General features: G+C 42.3%; 1 protein-coding gene across 6 annotated transcripts in view; it reads left to right on the top strand.

Moving 5' to 3' along the window:
* Window positions 1–7762: 7762 nt before the first annotated feature.
* Window positions 7763–22353, top strand: part of agfg1a (ArfGAP with FG repeats 1a) — a 66649-nt gene continuing 52058 nt past the window's right edge. For all 6 annotated transcript variants that reach the window (XM_078206071.1, XM_078206060.1, XM_078206070.1 and 3 more), the window contains exons 1-2: window positions 7763–7993; window positions 14182–14275. In XM_078206071.1, the coding sequence (XP_078062197.1) occupies window positions 7833–7993; window positions 14182–14275 (255 nt within the window). In that variant the 5' untranslated portion in view covers window positions 7763–7832. The remainder of the gene's footprint in view (window positions 7994–14181; window positions 14276–22353) is intronic.

Raw genomic sequence — 22353 nt, 5'->3', positions numbered from 1 at the left:
TCCTGATCTCTTGCAGACGCGGCAGTAAAAAGCAGCTGGGAGTCAGGGACTAATATATATTACAAAGTTTCAGGGCGATTGATTTTTAAAATGTTGCGGTTAAATATTAGCCGAAAGTTTAAGCCCATATTGGGGGATTTTTTTTAAAGTGAAGTTGTGATGTAGGTGTGTTTATGACGAACTTCAGTTCTGACTCACTAAATTGAATTATTAACATCTTCAGGTCGTTCAAGCAGTACATGTTAGATATAGAACAGCCACGGATAAGAAACAGATCAAAAGTAGGATTACGCATAGGGTGGGCTGTTAGAAAATACGGTACTTTGTATATGCTGATGTTTGGACCTACCGCTGAGAACTTTACACTGGGATTAACTGATCTATTGTTACACGGCAGTGATCTCATGATTTTCATGTAATAATCTTTTCATTCTCAGTGCAATAGAATCCTGCTAGTCCTTCCTTTCCCTATATTACACAGGGACACCAGGGTTGATCACCTTTATCTCAGCCCTATTTTTCTGTTTTGGACTGAACAGGTGGTTTTGCAGCCGGAGGCCGTTCCTGCTGCTCACCCTCCCTATTTACACCCATCAATACACCCTGGTTGGCTGGCAGCCCTGGCTGCGTTCTTTCATCGCCAACAAATCCTAGAGAGGAGCTTGAGCCTGTGCCTGCTGGCTCACAGCCAGGAGGGCTAGGCACTGAGCCAGAGAGTGGCGAACCTGTGGAATTTACTGCCATAGAAAGTAGTTGAGGCCTTGTGTGATTTCAAGAAGAAATTAGATATAATTCTTGGGCTTAAAGGGTTCAAGGGATATGGGAGGATGATGGGATCAGGATATTGATTTTGATGATCATAATGAATGGCGGAGCAGGCTGGAAGGGCTACTCCTCCTTCTAGTTTCTATGTTAAGCCACTCCAGTGCCATACAGCTGTTGTCAAATCCTGTTGGTATCACATAGCATTTTTTGAACAACTTTTGTAATTGTTCTCATTTCCTCTTTTCATTCCGGCTCCTCTCCTGAAGGGGTTGCATAATGTACAATGGTATGGCTTTTTTTATTTGCCCTTAGGATGTGGGTGTCATTCACAAGGCCAACATTTACTGTCTATCTCTTATTAACCTTGAGAAGATGGTGGGGAGCTGCCTACTTGAACTGTTGTATTCCAGTGCTGGTAGGGAGGGAGTTCGAGGATTTTAATTCAATGATGGAAAGATTGGCAAGATATAGTTCCTAGTCAGGGTATAGCTTGGAGGGGAACTTGCAGGCGGTGGTGTTCCCGTGCATCTACAACCCATGTCCTCCTAAGTGGTAGAGGTTGCAGAGTTGGAAGCTGCTGTCACAGGAGGCTTAGTGAGTTGCTGCAGTGAACCTAGTAGATAGCTGCACACTGCTGCCATTGTGTGCCTGTGGTGGAGGGAATGAATGTTTAAGGTGGTGCTGAGCTTTTTGAGTAACGTTGGAGCTGCACTCATTCAGGCAAGTGGGAAATATTCCAACACACTTGGGACTTGTGCTTTGTAGATGGCTTTCTGCATGTGTAAATTTAGTGAGTGATAGATAGCATGATAGTGATGACTGGGAGACCACATCTAAACCTGATCCCACCAATATCCACCAGGTCCTCGATGATTAGGGATGGGAACTGTTGATTTTCCTCTTCCTCTGTCTCTGCTGATACTAATTTTAGTGTCATATTGCAGCTAATTTTTAATAAGGATCATAAATTTAATCTGAATATATGTGAGTCTCGCCTGTAACTGCCTCAGTTGTCATTTTATAACTTTGTGCAATTATGGCATGCAGGAACCACTAAGTGAAATACTGAGCATTGAGTGCTAACTTACATCTAGATATTCTGTACCTTCAGGAGATGAAATTACAGAGTAAAACCCTATTCTATTTATCTGCTCAAGCAGCCAGGTTTTAATGCAGATAACATCAAGAAACAGAGCTCCCAATTCTTTACAAAGTTAGCCAAAGATTAATCTAACTGTGTAAAAACGTTCCAGCACGTGGCAAGGACATCTCTGGTTGTCATAGAGATCCATTTCAGCTGTCAATTTACTGTGGCTACACAATGCATTGAGGAAGTCAAATGTTTTTTTCCTTGCAGCAGAAGCTGTGCTGTGTTTCATTTTTTGTTTAGTTTAAATTTTTTATTCACAAATTATAAGATGGATGAAATGTGCAGTATGCTTATTTAGGTATCTCTTCAATTATTGGTTTCCTTTAGCCTCTGAGGGTCTGTGGTGTCTCCAGACCAGCAGAGTTCTTGTTGCTGGTTCTTGCCATCCCTTTTTTTGGCTTATTTTGTGAGTAAGCCTGTTTCAGCAGAGGATAGAAGATTACCAAAAAGAGATTAAGGGTGGCACAGTGGCAAGCACTGCTGCCTCATAGCGCCAAGGTCCCGGGTTCGATTCCCGGCTTGGGTCACTGTCTGTGTGGAGTTTGCATGTTCTCCCCATGTCTGCGTGGATTTCCTCTGGGTGCTCCAGTTTCCTCCCATCGTCCAAAGCTGTGTGAGTTAGGTTGATTGTCCCTTAGTATCAGGGGTTTAGCAGGGTAAATAAGTGGGGTTATGGGGATAGGGCCTGTGTGGGATTGTGATTGGTGCAGATTTGATGGGCCAAATGGCCTTTCTCTGCAATGTAGGGATTCTATGAGATAAATGTGCCCTCAGGTAAGTATAGTTTAGCCTGAAAGATATAATGTCCATGAGATTGGTGTGCTGCTACAGCTCATCATTTTGCTGCTATTTGAACTCTCTTGTGTAGTCGAATAGGGATGATTATACATATAGCCTTTTAGTTTAAACAGAGGGTTTTACCATCAGGGCCTCCTTTTAATCAAGTAGTTCTATAATTAATTCAAACTTTTGTTTGATGTTTTTCGCCTTTTGGTTTTTTTAATGGTACAAAGATCACAAAGACAAGGGAGGCCATTTGGCGTCTGTAACTCATTATTTTATAGACATGCACAATATCTCAATCACAGTACCTCCTGAATTATTTCAGTGTATTTGTCTTTGCTGCCCTTCCTAGCAGACTATTCCAGTGTTAGCATTCACTATGTATTTGAATCCTTTGAATTATGGCAGATAAATTGCCGGCACCAAATAATAACACGCTACATTGCCAATGTTGAGTGAATAATGACTGAGTTAGTTACCATCTTGCCATGTTGCACAAGTCGATTATCCAAAGCTCAGTCAACAAATAGGGGACAGTCATACACTGGCGTCCCTCGAAATCTGTGTGAATGTGTCAGTCTAGATTACAAGGACAAAGTTAATTATGTTCATAGAATCAAATTATACAGTGCAGTAGGAGACCATTCATACAATGGGCCTGTACTAGCTCTCTAAAAGAGCCATTTACATAGTTCTAAACTCTGCCAATTCTCCACTGTATTTGAAGTTTTTCTATTTCTGACATTTACTTTAAAAACCACTTCTCTTAATTTCCCTTCCATTGCTCGTTAAATTATCAGACATCTGAAAAATGTTTTTATTTGTTCATCCGAAGTGGGTGTCACTGGCTCGGGCAGCATTTTATGCCCATCCCTATTGCCCTTAAGAAGATGGCGATGAGCCTAATTCTTGAATGGTTGCAGTCGATGTGATGTAGGTACACCCACAGTGCCATCAGGAAAGGAGTTCCAGGATTTTGTCCCAGCAACAGTGAAGGAATGGCGATACAGTTCTCAGGCAGGATGGTGTGTGACTTGGAGCGGAAGTTGCAGATGGTGGTGTTCCCATGAATCTGCTGCCTTTGTCCTTCTAGGTGGTACTGGGTTTGGAAGATGCTGTCCAAGGAGCCTTGGTAATTTGCTGCAGTTCAAACTGTATAGAACAAACTGCTGCCACTGTGCGTCACTTGTGGAGGGAGTGAATATTTAAGGTGGTGGGTGGGATGCCAATCAAGTGGACCGCTTTGTCCTGAATGGTGTTGGATCTCTTGAGTGTTGTTGAAGCTGCATTTATTCAGGCATGTGGAGAGTATTCCATCACAAACCTGACTTGTGCCTTATGGTGGACAGGCTTTAGGGAGTCAGGAGGTGAGTTACTCGCCAGAGAAATGCCAACCTCTGACCTGCTCTTGTAGCCCCAGTATTTATATATTGGTAAAGTTCAGTTTCTTTTCAATGATAATCACCAGGATAATGTTGTTCCAGTCTCGCTGCATTTGGGCATGGATTGTTTCAGTTTCTGAGGAGTCTCAAACGGTGCTGATCATGTAACAATCATCAGCAAACATCCCCACTTCTCATCTTACATACAGACTGTCTATTTACATATTTAACATTAACTCTTTACACCTCATGTAACATTGCTCATATTTAGCCCTGTCCCATCTCATCTGCTGCTGAAACCCTCATCCATGCCTTTGTTACCTCCAGACTCGATTATTCCAACACACTCCTGGCTGATCTCTCACATTCCATCCCCTGTAAACTTCAGGTGATCCAAAACTCTGCTGTTCGTGTCTTAACTCACAATAAATCCCATTCTCCCATCACCCCCGAGTTTGCTAATCTCTCGGTCAAGCAATGTCTTGGGTTGGGAGGAGGGGGGGTCATGTGATGTGGGCACTCTGGCACTACTCATCTTTTAACCCTTTCATTTATGCTGATGCACAGCCCATAACTACCTAATATTGGAGCGAAAACTCTGTACTATGTCCCTGGAAGATTTCTGATTAAGTTTTGGGACAAATTCCATTTGAATTCAATGTATGCGATGATCGGATTGTCACTGTGGCTGGAAGATAATGAAGATCCAAGGATCTGCTGCTGCAGAATGAGGAGGAAGCAGTAAACAAATTTCCAGAAGGTCTTACTCCACCATTGTACAAGTTAAGAACTTCATGAATGCAGGTTAGGTGCATTGACCCAAACAGGCACCGGACTGTGGCGACTAGGGAAATTTCACAGTAACTTCATTGCAGTGTTAATGTAAGCCTTACTTGTGACTAATAAATAAACTTTTAACGTTAAGTGTGTAATGAAGCTCCTGATTATCAGGGAAGCTGCAAATCTAAAGTACCTGCTGCAGCATCACCGACAGCCTGGACACAATGGCATTACAAGCACCATTGCTACTGACCACAAGAGTGGTCTTGACCACACGAGTGGTCCTGACCATTTACTTGAATCTCAGGTTTTCATAATTGGATTCATCTTCCAACCGATATTATAAAGATATGGGATCTCTGTTTCTTGGGTGGCTGGTATAAAAGGCTGATACCCTGAGCAAAATGGGGCTCACTCCATGGGTAACAAATGGAGATGACACAATACTTAAACAAGGAACAGAATATCCCTGAACAAATCAACACACGTTCTCCAAGTTGCATTTAGCATCATACATGCCCAAACTAAAAAAAAATCAACTGAGCCAATTATTGTCTAGAGTTGCACATAGATCAAATTCATGATCCACGTTCTGCACTAAATTACCATTATGCGGTTGTTTGAGGTTGCAATGGGACACCTAAATTATCTTCAGCAGCAAGGTGTGGTTAAGAAAATCAACTGCATGCATTTGTGCAGGTGTTCAGTTGCAGCTTATGTGCCTTATACCTCCTCAAATTCATATCATGATAATTTTATAACATTTGTGTTTTCAATACCTATTAAATATTTTAAGTGTGTGTAATAACTGCCACTGACTGGTCCAGAAATTTGCAAACAGGTCAGCGAATGAAAGTAATGCAGAAAGCAGCACAGTGCAACTGTAATATATAAAAGAGATTATTTAATATCAAGATAAAAGCAAAATACTGCAGATGCTGGAATCTGAGCGAGGATGATCCTGACTTTTTAAAAAATTCATTTGTGGGACATGGGCGTCACTGGGTAACCAGTATTTATCATCCATCCCTATTTGAGTCAACTTGCTTGCTGAGGCTCTGGCATCACACACAGGCCAGACCAGGTAAGGACGGCAGATTTCCTTCCCTAAAGAACATTATTGAACCAGATGGGTTTCTCCGACAATTGTTTCATGGTCATCAGTAGATTCTTAATTCCAGATATTTTTTTGTTGAATTCAAATTCCACCATCTGCTGCAGCGTGATTTGAACCTAGGTCCCCAGAACATTAGCTGAGTTGCTGGATTAATAGTCTAGCGATAATACCACTAGACCATCACCTCCCCTACAAAAAAAGGTTGAAGCGTTGGCTCTACTCTCTCTCCACAGATGCTGTCGGACATGCTGAGATTTTCCAGCATTTTCTGTTTTTGTCATTTGATATCAACTCACTGGCCCTGGAGACCAGAGTAATATTATGAGTTACTGTTTTCAAAGATACAAACTGGGCTGTGGTTGGAGAGAAACTAGTCTTAAAGTTTATTTATCATTGTCACAAGTAGGCTTACATTAACACTGCAATGAGGTTACTGTGAAAATCCCCTCCATAAAATAATCTAATCATTTATTCTGGAACAGGCATTTTTTCAGCTATCGATACTGGCAGTAGTGGGTACTAATTGAATGGTAACTATTAACTTTAATATTCATTTCAAAGAATCATGTAAGCAAAGTTTAAAGTTTATTTTATTAATACATCAGTACATCAGTAGGCTTCCGCTGGATGCTCCAGTTTCCTCCCACAGTCCGAAAGACGTGCTGGTTAGGTGGATTGGCTATGCTAAATTCTCCCTCAGTGTACCCAAACAGGCGACGGAGTGTGGCAACTCAGGGATTTTCTCTGTAACTTCAATGCAGTGTTAATGTAAGCCTACTTGTGACACTAATAAACTTTAAACAATAAAGTTACTGTGAAAATCCCCAAGTCGCCACACTCCGGGGCCTGTTCGGGTACAAGGAGGGAGAATTTTAGCACGGCTGATGCACCTTACCTGCACATCTTTTGGACTGTGGGAGGAAACTGGAGCACCCGAAGGAAACGCACGCAGACACGGGGAGAACGTGCAAACTCCACACAGACAGTGACCCAAGTTGGGCATCGATCCCGGGTCCCTGGCGCTGTGAGGTGGCTGTGTTACCGTGCTGCTCTGTTCTCTCTCCAGAGATGCTGTCGGACCTGCTGAGATTTTCCAGCATTTACTATTTTTGTTATTTGATATCCACTCACTGGCCCTGGAGACCAAGATGTGGAGATGGCAGCGTTGGACTGGGGTAAACACAGTAAGAAATTTAACAACACCAGGTTAAAGTCCAACAGGTTTATTTTGTAGCAAAAGCCACAAGCTTTCGGAGCCTTAAGCTCCTTCATCAGGTGAGTGGAAATTCTGTTCACAAACAGGGCATATAAAGACACAAACTCAGTTTACAGAATAATGTGTAGAAACTTGATGTCTGTGTCGATATGCGCGATCTTCTTGGAGATCCTCTCCACTTGGAGCCAGCAGTTTGCGGTGTCGATGGTAGTCATGATGTGGAGATGCCGACATTGGACTGGGGTAAACACAGTAAGAAGTTTAACAACACCAGGTTAAAGTCCAACAGGTTTAACCTGGTTAACAGGTAAACCTGTTGGACTTTAACCTGGAGACCAAAGCAATGTGGTGGGTTACCGTTTTCAAAGGTACAAAACTGCTCTGTTGGGGGGAAACTACCCTGAGGGAGGAAGGGGAGGCGCTGACACATTGTCTCCAGCAACATGCTGTGTTTGCCAGTGGGTTGAAAGGTGTTCACACAGCTGCTTCCCCAGGGATCCGCCTCTAATCCCGCCCCCCGAGTCAGTGTGCCGGAAGTTGTGTGTTGTTTCCGGTTGGGCGTGTGTCTCCCTCTAGTCCCTCCCCCGCCTCTCTCTCTGTGCTGAGTCTGCTCCGGGTATCTCTCTCCATCTGGTCGCCATGGCGGCGAAGCGCAGGCAGGAGGAGAAGCACCTGAAGCTGCTGCGGGACATGACAACGCTGCAGCACAACAGGAAATGCTTCGACTGCGACCAGCGGGGGCCCACCTATGTCAACATGACCATCGGCTCCTTCGTCTGCACATCCTGCAGCGGAATCCTGTGAGTATTGAGAGCCCGGGGCGGCGGGGCCTCTCTCTCTCTGTCTCTGTGTCTCTCACACACACCGCACCCCTCCTCCCAGCATCACACAAAGCAAAGGCACAGATGGAGCATGGCAGAGTGAGGCACACACACACACAACAGCCCAGAAGCCATGAGGGAAGGTGGAGTATTTCAGAAAGGAGAGTTAGAAAATAGATGAAACGGTCTACAGGGAATTGGGGAAGGGCTGGGGGTAGAGAAAAGAAAAGCTATTCTGCAGATCTTCAGGGAAGGGAGGGACCACAGGACTTTGGGGAGTGGGGCTCACGGGTGAGCGAGGGAGTAAGTCCAAAGATGTGCTGGTTAAGTTGATTGGCCATGCTAACTTGCCCTAAGTGTCAGGGGCATTAGCAGAGTAAATATGTGGGGTTACGGGGATAGGGCCTGGGTGAGATTGTTGTCAGTGCAGACTCGATGGGCACTGTAGGATTCTATGATTCATACCAAGGTAAGTCATTTTACAAAGATCAGCGAGGGAGAGGGTTTTGATTTGATTTATTATTGTCACAAGTATTAGGATACAGTGAAAAGTATTGTTCTTGTGTGCTATCCAGACAAAGCATACTGTACATAGGGAAAGAAAGGAGAGAGTGCAGAATGTAGTGTTACAGTCATAGTGTAGAGAAAGATCAACTTAGTGCGAGATGGGTCCATTCAAAAGTCTGATGGCGGGGAAGAAGCTGTTTTTGAGTCGGTTGGTATGTGATCTCAGACTTTTGTATCTTTTTCCCGACGGAAGAAAGTGGAAGAGAGAATGTCCGGAGTGCATGGAGTCCTTGATTATGCTGGCTTCTTTTCCAAGGCAGTGGGAAGTGTAGATGGTGTCAATGGATGGGAGGCTGGTTTGAGTGATGGACTGGGCATCATTCATGACCCTTTGTAGTCTTGGGCAGAGTAGGAGTCATACTAATCTGTGATACAACCAGAAATAATGCTTTCTATGGTGCATCTGTAGAAGTTGGTGAGAGTTATAGTGGACATGCTAAATTTTCTTAAAATTTCCTTAGTTTCTTTATTCTTAGATGGGAATCCATCCCATGAGATGAGGCAGGTAACCACTTCAGTGCAAGGAAGGAGAGAATATAAGGGAAGACGATGAAGTCATGAGTCAAGAAGGAGAGGATGCCCATACCATGGAAAACGGAGTGATTTTGATCGAGACCCCAGAGATGTTGAGAGAGAGACTGTCAAAATAATTTGACCAAGAATTCCTTGGCACAGGTAAAAGCATTCCAAGGAGCATCCGAGTCATTAATGAAGTGACCAGTGCAGATGATGAGGTCCACAGGAGTTCTTGAAATAATCCAAGCTTGTAGTAGTGTGCAGTCAAAATGCAGAGTAGAATCAGCATATGCAAAAGGAGCTGTCAACCTGAAGAAAGGGAACAATGCTAAATTGGGGAGGAATTAGCAATTATTCATGTCTTTGAAGTTGTTCCAAAGTGCTTCACAGCCAGTGAGTTACTTTTTGAAGTGTAATTACTATTGTAACTAGGAGCCATGAATATCAATGCATATGGAACATGAATGTTAATTATTGTCACTAAGGGAGAGCTGTTGAGCTTATCAGCCTTTAAATAGATCTTAAAATGCAGGAAACATGTAAGAAGGCCTAAACACTTTGCAAAAGTCGTGTCAGTTAACAGTGCGAAAAGTGAAAGGATGAGTTAGATGTAACTACAATAGTAAGGGAGAGCAGTAAAATTTCAATAGGAGAACCCAGCAGGTGATTCAGTGAGTCAGCAAAGTGGTTTCTGGATGTTCAGACTAGCGAGTTCAAGAGTGCCCATATAGGTTATTTAGTTGGTGCTGTGTGGGAAGCCAAAGATTGGAATGTGGCGGGGGACAGGAAATTGAAGTGACAAACCACAGAGTCATTCTTGCAAATAAAGTTATGAAGTTTAGAGATGCATGTAATCATTCTCGCGTGGGTGGGTGGGGGGTTCCCAGGTAACAGGAGGGGAAGAAGTGAATTGCAGCTGCTAAAGTTGCATTAGAAGGTCTATGAAGAAGGGTTACCAAAAGCGTGGCTGAGAGGAGAGTGAATGAGGCTGTTGCAGAAACAAAGCTCCCGCCAGACAGCAGAGGGGGAAAAAAAAAAGAAGCGTAGTTGGTGCTGAGATCACTTTGTAGGTAGTGGAAATGATGATCGGGTGGATTGAGAAGGAAGAGAAAGATTGGGAGTAGAGACACAAGTAATGGGGTGAATGTGATCATGGGCCATGTTCTCAACAGACAAAGACAATGCTTAGCAAAGGAAAAAATACATTTGCAAACTTCCAGAACAGAAAATGAGTTTTGCTAAATGTCCAATACAAATGGAGAAAATGAGCAAAAGGCAAAGTATCTTTACAGGAAGAAGATTGATAAGTAATCTGAGTAATATGGTAGGCTGTAGGCTTGTGGAAAGTATGACATCCGTGAGAGTTATAGAGACCTGACCTGTTGTTTTGCATTGCAGTTTCAGTGACTCTGCTCTTCCCCTAATATATCTGTCTCTGTTTATTGTGAATCAGTTTCCAAATTGACGAAGAAAATGTAATTTAAAAAAGAAATCTTTCTGTAGGCTGCCTGTTTTAATGTGGGTCTGCTCTGGTAGATAATTTGCCTGTTGTATTATCTAGGGAAGATGTCTCGGATTGTTGTTTATGTTTGGCTTTTATTGTTTAAACCAGTCCCTCTAGAAATCAAAAAGCATGCCTCTGTTTGGAGGAACACTATTGTGTGAACTAGAAGTGAATTGAATAAAACAGGACTTGTTTTCCGTTTTTGATGAGTTCAGCTGCAAGCTGTCTGGAAATATTTTATACTCAGTTGTCCAAAATGGGGCAGCAGGAAAAAATGAAATGACCTCAATGTAAAGACTTACAGAATGGGCTCAATTTAACTCTCCAGAAAAGGCTAAAACCATTCAAATGAAATTAATTTTTATTGAAGATATAAACTGTTCTCAACAGTGTTAAATGCCCAGAAGCTCTTGTTCTTGGCACCATATTGATGAGCTTTGTAGAATGACATAGTGTTTGGTTCCAGCAAGTGTTATACTGAGGACAGAGCAGCTGTGTAATGTGGACGATGTGCCTGAGTGGAGTCAAGGCAAGTTGGCTCAATGCTGTCAATATTGTGTCCTGGTGAATGAAGTCTGAGGACAGGCTATCTCTAAAACCTACAAAATGTCTCAATGGAGATAGAGGACAGGCCAGCCTTACAGTGCACCTTTGTACAATATGCCCTAGGCAAGCTAGCTGTGTACTGTTTATGACATAGGAACAAAAGTAGGCCATTCAGCCTCTCAGTCCTGTTTTGCCATTTAATGAGATCATGGCTTATCTGTATCCTGACTCTATCCAACCCCTTGACTTCATAATGCCTTTGTACCTTTGGTAAGCAAAAATTAATCAACTTCAAATTTAAAATTATTAATTGAGTCAGCTTTGTTAGAGTAAATTCCTGACTTCAGTCACCCTTTGTGTAAAGAAGTGCTTCCTAACCTCTTTCCTGAGTGGCCTGGCTCTGATTTTGAAGTTCTATTCCTTGGTCTTAGACTCTCTCACCAGTGGAAGAAACGTATCTCCTTTTACTCTCTCAACCCCCTTCAAAATCCTAAAAAACCTCAGTCTAATTGCAGAGAATACAAGCCTGGTTCATGTAATTTGCCCTCACACTTTAACACTTGGAGCCCTGGTAATATTCTGGTGAATCTACGTTGCACTCTGTCCAAGATCACTGTCTCCTCTCAGTGATGCAGTGCCCAGAACTCTACACGGTGTCCCTAATGTAGTCTAACCTGTGTTTTCTATAGCTGTAGCAAAACCTCCTCCTTTTATATTCCAGCCCTCTAGTTAAAAAGGCTAACATTCCATTATTTTTCATATGGGTATCAGGGGAGTCTAAGGCGGGGCTTTCAATGGTGCCTACTGTCTGTGCCTTTGCTATGTATGACAAACCTCAGTGGCGTGCAATACCAAGACCATGATTGATGCAAAACGAAACAATTCAGTTATTGTTAATTCTCATTAGTGTTATGTAGTTTAAAAACAAAATTCCTTGTCTAAATGTTGGTGATGGTAAGGCTCATATTTATTGCTCATCACTTATTCATCTGATAAGACACTGGTGGCCTTGAACCACGGCAGTCCATGTTTGTAATGGGAATTTACAGCTGAGTGGTTTGCTAGGCTGCTTCAACAGGGGTGGGAATGAGGAGGGTGGATGTTTTGTTGGAGTTACATCCAGGCCAAACTGGATAAAGATGGTAGATTTCCTTCCTTCAAGGACACTTGAACCAGTTTTTTTCCCAATCAAACTGCTTTGTAGCTAGTTTTACTGAGGGTGTGATGGGGTGGGGGAAGGGAAGACTATATGGCAAGCAGGCAGTTTTTTTGAGGTACCAGTAAATACTGAATGATTTTCTAGATTCTTGACAGGTCCGAATAGATTGGAAGTTAGCAAATATTCAAGAAAGGAGGGCGAAAGAAAACAGGGTGTGACAGACCTATTAGAAAAATAGTGGAATCTATTGTTAAGGAAGACTTAACAGTCAAGGAAGAGCTAACAGTGCACTTGGAAGTGTATGATTAGACAAAGTTAGCATGATTTTATAAAGGGTTTTCTGCTGAGAGTGTATCTAGTAAAGTAGATAAAAGGGGAACGAGTAGGCATAATACACTTGGATTTCCAAAAGGCATTCAATAAGGTGCTGCACAAAAGGCAAAATAAGGGCTCATGGCAATGGGAATAATATATTAGCAGAGTTGGAGGATTGATTAATGGGCATAAAGGAGGTATTTTCAAATGCCAGACTGTGACTGCAAGGATCAGTGCTGAGACCCCAACTATTTACAATCTATATAATGACTTGGATGGAGAGAGAGTAATGTATCCAAGTTAGTTGATAATACATAGCTCGGGAGGAATGTAAGCGGTGAGAAGGACACAGGCTGCAGAGAGGTATGGACAGATTGTGTGAGTGGGCACCAAGGTGATAAATAGAGTATAATATAGGCAGGTGTGATACTATTCATTTTGGGAGTAAGAACAGCAAAGGAGAATATTTTTTAAATGGTGTGAAATTCTAAATGTTGATATTTAAGAAAACATGGCTGTACTTGTATAAGGGACACAAAATCAGCATGCAAGTACAGGAAGCAATTCACAATCATAGAATCCCTACAGTGTAGAAGGAGGCCATTCGGCCCATCGAGTCTGCACCGACCATAATCCCACCCAGGCCCTACTCCCACATATTTACCCACTAATCCCTCTAACCTACGCATCCCAGGACTCTAAGGGGCAATTTTTAACCTGGCCAATCAACCTAACCCGCACATTTTTGGACTGTGGGAGGAAACCGGAGCACCCGGAGGAAACCCACGCAGACACGAGGAGAATGTGCAAACTCCACACAGACAGTGACCCGAGCCGGGAATCGAACCCGGGACCCTGGAGCTGTGAAGCAGCAGTGCTAACCACTGCACCACCGTGCCGCCTAATCTTGTGATAAAGTATCTATCATTTAGGACTGAGATTAGGAGATGGTTTTCACTCGGTGTTGTGAATATTTGGAATTCTCTACCCAACAGGGCCGTGGATGCTCCTTTGTTGAGTATGTTTAAGGCTGAGATTGACAAGTTTTTGGTTCTTGAGAATCAAGGGATTTAGGGAGCGGGTGGGAGAGTAGAATTGAAACAGAAGGTCAACTGTGATTGAATGGCAGAGTGGGCTCGAAGGGCTGTTGGTCGACCCCTGCTCCTATTCATTATGTTCTTATTTACCTGAAATTTTGCCAAATGGGACAGGTTGGAAATTGTCTCCTAGTGAGAACATTAGCATCTTGTGATTTACTGTGTTGCTGATTTTATTTTTCTCTGCCTCTTGCTCTAACCTAATTCTAGCATGTATTACACCCTCTCTCTGAGAGGCCAGAGAGAAATGATTGATGAGGGAATTGTTGTCTTGTAGAACCTAATAAGGTACCTGCAACGAGAAGGTAGTGTTAATGTAAGTCTACTTGTGACACTAATAAATAAACTTTAAAAAACACTAAACTTTAAGTTTTAAAACTTTAAGATATTTAAAAGTTTCTAGATGCATTAAGTGCACAATTTGTAATGGCTGTAAATATAAATTTTGTGTTTAAATCTCTAGACGTGGGTTGAATCCTCCGCACAGAGTCAAGTCAATCTCCATGACCACCTTCACACAGCAAGAAATCGAGTTTCTCCAAAAACATGGTAATGAGGTAAGTGCGTTTGAGAACATGTTTCAAGTTATATATTTTGCCTATTGAGCTGACACAAAATAATGTTGATTAGCAGTATGGTTTTGATTCCTTTCATCTCTGACTTCAAGTTTGATTCTCTTGGATGGATCTGTATGGAAAGAGCAATTTTTTGATAGGAATGATTTGACTCTTTTTGGTAAAGCGCAGTGTCTGAGATCAGTCCTCTTGTGACAATACCTCAGAGCTTAGAATATTAATTCTTGGAGTGCAGGTGGATCTAGCAAAAGTCGAGGCTCTCTCTGGGTTGAATATTTTCATAAAACTTCCTGCTCTCGAACTGTACCTCACCAAAGTGCTAATGAGTCTTTTGAGCCTTGGTAGTCAGTGTAGTTAAACGATTCACATCTAGCAGCACATCCAACTGAGCACAATCCTTTCCTCATCCAATGTTTCCATACACACTCCTTAAACAAAATGGTGATCAGCTTTGAGAACTTTCTGTTTTATGCCTCTGTCCCTTAACCAAGAGGACCAATTGTGCCCTTACTACCACCCTGGTTAAGACTGAAGCTGAAACCCTCCCAAAAAGTAAGAATCACTTATTTGTTAATAAAACCCATTGAACCTTTTTGGGGAAAGAAAAAGATTAAATATTCTGCTTAACTTTCCAAGCCTGCTAGATTGCATTGCCTCTATTGGAATTGACGGTGATCGGCTGAAAGCAAAATCCCTACAGCAATTTTAAACTTCCAATTGAACTTTACAAATTTCATTTGGAGGTTGCATTTGGGGGTCAACATCTTTGGAGAGAGAAACAGAGTTGGTGTTTCAGATCTGCGATCATTCATCAGAACTGGAAAGAGATGTAACAGATCTTAAGCAACTGAAGAGGCAGGGAGGAAAGTGGTGGGTGGGGAAAAATAAATAAAGGGCAAGTCTGGGATGGTGTGGATGGCAGGTGTGATTAACTGCCGGTTGTATTTTTCTTGCATCAGTGAAGCTTTATGCTGCTTGAGGAGTTAGTTGAATTTAGGATCGCACTCAGCAAAGACATATTATCAAAAGTAGGGCAGAAATGAAAGCCATTGCAGCATAGGTAAGGACTGAGATGCATCATACTTTAAAATATTCTTTCTCCTCTTCCTTCTCAAAAATATTCATATTAATGCTTTTTTGCTTTCTCCTCCCTCACATACGAATATCAGGGCCTTAGTTTGGTCTTCTATTGAGATTATATATTCACTGCTGCTTGAAAGCCAATATTTTTAAAACTTTACATGTTTAAATTGCTGTAGGAATTACTGAACATTTGAGGGGTCAAATATTAATTCCAAAATTTTCACTTATTACATTAATTGAACTTCCATTGGAAAACAGGAGTTTCAACCTCCCGGTTATTTTGTAGCTGACATCTAAGTTTGTTTTGCCTAGTTGAGTTTTCTGTATGTTATTAGTAGTGACATTTTAAGAGTTGCCAACTTTGAAAAATGAACCCAAGAGATTGATGAGTGTTACAATTCTGATCACCAGACCTTTTCCCTGCAGTTGTGGTTTGGATGCTGTTTACATGTTTCAAGACTAATTCTTGGTAATAGTTGATAAATTTCTGATTTTTAAAACTCATTCATCTAATGTATGTGGGTGTCGCTGGCTGGGCCAGCACTTATTGCCTATTCTTAATTGCCTTTGACAAGGTGGCATTGAGATGCCGCCTTGAATTGCTGCAATCGATGTGGTGCAGGTACAACCACAGAGGGAGATTTTTTAAGTGGTTTGATACAACCGAGGATGTTTCTTTCAGAGGACATTTAAGAGTCGACCATTTTTCTGGGGGGTCACATGTAGGTCAGTCTAGGTGAGAATGGCAGATTTCCTTCTCGGAGATTGGAGAATCCTGTCCATTGGCCCTCCAAGTGAAATCCCAGTCCAGTGTTTGCTGTTAGTTGAACAACTCAAAGTCCAGAGAAGCTTCAAATAATTATTTTAATAATGTTCCTGCGCAGTAATTGTTCACTTATTTGAAGGCCTTTTTTCCTTCCACCACCATCCCTCCCATCAACTGATTGGATCCTTAGTACCAGGCACAGCAGGTTAGCATCTTTGGTGAGAGTAACAGAGTTAGCATTTCAGATCTATGATCATTCATCAGAACTTGAAAGAGATGTAGCAGATTTTAAGCAAGTATAGCGCAGGGAGGTGATGGGTGGGAAAATTAAAGGGAAAGTCTGGGATAGGATGGAAGGCAGAAACGATATGCAGATTTTTAATCAGTATGGGGATCAAGGGTTATGGGGATAAGACAGCAAAGTGGAGTTGGTGATTATATTAGATCAGCCATGATCTCATTGAATGGCGGCGCAGACTTGATGGGCTGAATAGCCTACTTCTGTTCCTACCTCTTATGGATTAAATGGCAAAAGCGAGTGGTATTGGAACAAGCTTGGGTGGCACGGTGACACAGTGGTTAGCACTGCTGTCTCACAGCGCCAGGGACCCGGGTTCAATTCCCGGCTTGGGTCACTGTCTGTATGGAGTTTGCACAGTAAGAGTTTCAGATGGAGTGGAAATCAGATTTCCGCTCCATCTGACGAAGGAGCAGGGCTCCGAAAGCTAATGGTATTTGCTACCAAATAAACCTGTTGGACTTTAACCTGGTGTTGTTAAAACTCTTACTGTGTTCACCCCAGTCCAACACCGGCATCTCCACATCATGTATGGAGTTTGCACATTCTCCTTGTGTATGCATGGTTTCCTCCGAAGGCTCCGGTTTCCTCCCACACTCCAAAGATGTGCGGGTTAGATGGATTGGCCATGCTAAATTGCCATTTAGTGTCAGGGGGACTAGCTAGGGTAAATGCATGGGATTAGGGGGATAGGACCTGGGTGGGATTGTGGTCGGTGCAGACTTGATGGGCCGAATGGCCTCCTTCTGCACTGTAGGATTCTATGAAGAACATAGACAAAAATTGGATGCAGATATTGGTCTTTTTTTTTGTGTCCTGTTGCCACTCCCTTTATGCCTTGCATGCCTCTTTTGTCATTTTTTCAGACGTGCCTTCCACTTAATGCCAGGCCTTCCTTTTTGTTCTCACCTTCCCCTCCCCCTTTAAACCTGTTAGAGATATAACATTTCCTGTCGTCTGAAAGGTCACAGCCCTTAGCTCTGTCTTTCACTCCACAGATGCTACCTGACCTGCTGAGTGCTTGGAGCATCTTCTGTCAATTCAAATTTCCAGCATTCACAGTTAGTTTGCTCCAGCATTCAGTTAGTTTGCTTTAACCTAGGAGTAGCCCTTTACAAACCGCCAACCTCGTCCACAAAATTCAAACAGGGCAAAGCAGAAAATAAGCAATATATATGCAGATAGAACTTGGGTCTTTGGGGGTCAGTCAGACAGTTAGTTAACAATTAGAATGGAGCATGCACCAGGTTCCAGTCTTTTGTTCAATCCCAGTGCACACTATTCAATTATTTTGGAATAGTCCCTCATGGTTTGTGATATTGTATCACTCAGCAAAGAGTGCCTTGTGTGTTACATCTTATACCATTTGCTTTTGAATATAATGTAAGCGAACCATGCTGTAGATTTTACTCAACATTATATTTTGCACTGATGGGCCAATCCACATGGAAGCTTACAATGTCCTCTGTTCTAGTGTCATTGTACCACATTTTTCAATTCTGTTTTATTGATGATCTAGTTACAACTTGCTGAACCAGAAGTAGATCGTTACAAATTGCATTTATCGTTCTAGGGAAATGTTTGAAATAGGTTTTGTTTAGGTACCAGGTAAAATATTAATAAGACCATAAGACCATAGGAGCAGAATTAGGCCACTTGCCCCATCGAGTGTGCTCCACCATTCAATCGTGGCTGATATTTTTCTCATCCCCATTTTCCTGCCTTTTCCCCATAACCCCTAATGCAGAATAGTGTGGACAATAAGGCAGAAGTATTATAGAAAAGTATAAACTGTTCTCCAGAATGAATGCTGTGGAAACTACAGAAAATGCTAGGATGTGGCAACAATTGGTGCCTGTCTCTGTAGATCAAACTTGGCACTAATCGATGATCACAGGTTAAAAATAGTTTTGTTCTGAGCTTGAAAATTGTTTTGTCAGCAAATTTATAAATAGCTTGAATCACGAATGTATAGCTGCAATTTTATGAATACCTGTTCATCTCATGCTGTCTTTTTCTTTGTGCACAATTACTACCTCCTTTATGAGGAGCTTGCATCAACCTGGAGAGAGTTAAGATTCCCTCAGTTTATTTTAATTGCTTACTCAGTTAGAAATGCATCTAATTCCATTTTGAATAATCAAGTCGGTAGTCACTGCATTATTTTGTTTTCTTGTGGTTCAGCAAATTTTACCCATCAGCTAATAATTTACCATAAAATAAAGTCTTTGCTTTACCTCTGCTTAAATGACTTAAACCTCATGGAACCCACCCCACACACTTGATATTGGAATGTTTTCATCAGTTGGATATGCTCCCCAGAACATTGGACGTGCTTTCAGAGCTGTTGAAAATGCCTTAGTCGAATGTTTTACAATGTTTCAAAATATGAGAAATTCTTGATAGAAACTAAGCATCAAGCAGAATAAGTCTTGTAAATGAATTGTTTAGAACCATTATAGTTTTTATGTAACTGGATTCAGAGATCCAAAAATGTGCAGTTGAGGCAGGTTGGACATGCTAAATTGCCCCTTAGCGTCCCAAGATGTGTAGGTTAGATGGAATTTTAAAAGTTTGTTTATTAGTCACAAGTAGGCTTACACTGCAAAGAAGTTACTGTGAAAATCCCCAAGTCGCCACACTCTGGCGCCTGTTCGGGTACACTGAGGGAGAATTTAGCATGGCCAATCCACCTTGTGGGAGGAAACCGGAGCACCCGGAGGAAACCCACGCAGACACAGGGAGAATGTGCAAACTCTACACAGACAGTGACCCAAGCCGGGAATCGAACCCGGGTCCCTGACGTTGAGAGGCAGCAGTGCTAACCACTGTGCCACCGTGCCACCCTATTAGACATGGTAAATGTGTGGGATTATAGGGATAGGGCGGGGCAGAGGGCCTGGGTAAAATACTCTATTGGAGAGTTGATGCAGACTCAATGGGCTGAATGGCTTCTTTCCTACCAGAATTCTATGATTCTGTCATATGATTCACAGGAGATTGTCGAATGACGGAATATCAAAATGTGCAAACTAGGATCCAACCCTACTACAAATGGGAAAAATGTTTAATCATTTCTGGATGGAAATAGAAGAGTAAAAAAGTAAGATAACATTGAGAGTGAGACGTATTGACGGAGTTACCTGAGTCTACAACCTGCCTCCACCACACTTCCAGGCACGGTCTTCCAGGCACGGTATTCCAGACCCAAACCACTCATTGTGTGAACAAGGGTTTTCTCACATCACATTTGCTTCTTTTGCAGATCAGTTTAAATCTGTGCCCTCTCGTTCTTGATCCTTTTATGAGTGGGAACAGTTTGTCTCTTTCTACTTATCCAGTCCTTTCACGATTTTGAATACTTCTATCAAATCTCCTCTCTCCAAGGATTACAGTTCTAACTTCTCCAGTTCTTCCTCATATTTGCACTCCTGCAATTCTTTTATCTTCAGATGCTTATCCCAGTCCCTTTTGCAACTCTGATTGAACCTGCAACCACCATACTCTTGGACAGTGCATTCCAAACCCTAAGCACTCACAGCATTCAGGGAGGTAGTTCAGCCAGGGGGTGGGGAAGAGTGTCCAACTGGGAAGGGGGGAGGGGGTTGGATTGGGATGATGGGAGGGCTGTCCTAAGCAGGTGGGCAGGTTGTGGGGTAGTGGGGTTAGTCAGAGAAGGTGGAGGAATCCTCTTTGGGGGGAGGGGTGGTTTCTCTCCACCCCCGCTCCCCCCTGATGCTGGAGAGCCTGGAAGTTACAGCCCTTTTAACATCTCATTCAAATCTCTTCTCTAAGCAGAACAATTCCGTAGTCAAATGATTCTGGGTCCAATCCCCAATGTAGAATAAGCCTAGGCTAATAGATCAATGCAGTACTGAGGTGTGCTTGCATGAAATATTAAACCTGTTCAGCTGGATGTATGATTCTTTAGTGCTATTCAAAGAAGAGTGGGTGAATCGTGTGTGCCCAGGTCAAAGAACATAAGAGATAGGAGTGGGAGTAGGCCATTTGGCCCCTTGAGCCTGCTCTGCCATTCAGTAAGATCATGTTGATGTGATTGTGGCCATAACTCCACTTTCCTGTTTGTCTCCCATAACCTTTAATTCCCTTATAGATCAAAATCTGTCAAGCTCAGTCTTGAATATTTTCAGTGACCCTAGTTGCTACGTATCTCTCGCCAACACCACCAAAAAGACAGGTTAATTGGTCATTTTGCCCAATCCTCCTTATGGATCTTGCTGAATGTAAGTTGGGTCCTGCATTTGCCGAAATGATAACAATTGCTGCACTCCAAAGATACTTAAGTAGCACATCCAAAGGACAGGAAAGATGCTATATAATTGCGAAGTTTGTTCTTTTTGTTTGTTCATGTACTCAACGTACATCGGAACTAGAATTGCCATTGTTATTCTGTGTTTCTTTATAATAATTTGAACCTTTTTGGAGATATAATTCTGTATGTTTAATTAATGAATTGCACACAGTTTGTAATTAATGCGACTGAAGATCAGAAGGATTTTGGGCTTTTGGCTACGTGGCAGTTTCCATAAAGAAGGCTGTTGGGGGCCCAGAATAGCACTGACACCCATCAAAAGTGCTCACCTTGACAATTCCTCAACTTTCAGGCATGCTGAAAATATCTTCCACTGTGAGCTATTTCCTTTGAAACTGTTCAGTCTCCAATAAGGTTTTGCAAACTCGTCTCTAACATGTTTGCCTCTAGGTCAAAAGATGACATTGAAAATCTTTAAGCCTGGAAGTGAGAACTAGGTCACCAGTTAACTGAGGAGTAAATGAAAGAAGTAGGAAAACAGGCTTTTACACTATCTCTGCAACAGAATGCAGGAGGTTCAGTTCAAAGTAATACCTTGGTCACCTCTCGATTCAACTATTCCAGAACACTTCTGTAAACTTCCTAAATTCTGCTGCCCATGTCTTAACTTGCAGGAGATCCTGTTCTTCAGTCACCGATGTGCTCACTGAGCTACATTAGTTCCTGGTAAAGTAAGTCTTGATTTTAAAATTCTAACCCTTGTTTTCCGATCGCTCCATGGACATGCCCCTGCCTATGCCTTTAATATCCAGCTCCTCCGTATTCTGGGATATCTGCACTTCCTTAATTTTGGCCTCTTGTGCATCCCAATTATCATTACTCTACCATTGGTGGCTTGGCCCCAAGCTTTGGAGTTGCTTTCCTATCTCTACCTCTTTTGAGACGCTTCTTAAAATCTTCCTCTTTGACCAAGTTTTTGGTCATTTGGTCATGTGACTGCTTGTCATACTTTGTTCTTTAATGCTCTTGTGAAGCACCTTGGGATGTCTCATTGTTAAAAGTGCTATACAAATGCACTGCTGCATCACAGCACCAGGGACCCGGATTCAATTCCCGACTTGGGTCACTGTCTGTGTGGAGTCTACTCGTTTTCCCCGTGTCTGCGTGGGTTTCTACTGGGTGGTCCAATTTCCTCCCACAGTCCAAAAGATGTGCTGGTTAGGTGCATTGGCCATGCTAAATTCTCCCTCGGTGTACCCAAACAGGCGCCAGAGTGTGGCGACTAGGGGATTTTCATAGTAACTTCATTGCAATATTTGTGACACTGATAACTAGATAAACAAATATGTTAAGGTTCACCCTAACTTAATAGACGGATGTTGAACGTTTGTGGCCAAAATGATTAATTGCTGCAAACATTACAGCTCCACACCAGTTAGTTACATAAATAATACATGGATCTGGACTGCAATCCAAAATGCTATAGAAACTATGCTGTTCCGTTTACTTAGTGCACAACGGTTGGGTTTACTCACTGCAGAACAAATATTTGTTGAAAAACATGCACATTGCATTGGAGCCCAATGTATTCCTCTAACTATACACTGACTCGCGGAACCAATTAAAAAATATATATAGAT

Source organism: Mustelus asterias, chromosome 3 (genome assembly GCF_964213995.1).
Source record: "Mustelus asterias chromosome 3, sMusAst1.hap1.1, whole genome shotgun sequence".
Taxonomy (NCBI): Eukaryota; Metazoa; Chordata; class Chondrichthyes; order Carcharhiniformes; family Triakidae; genus Mustelus; species Mustelus asterias.
Note: the sequence above shows the minus strand (reverse complement) of the source record. Positions and strands in the feature narration are given on the sequence as shown.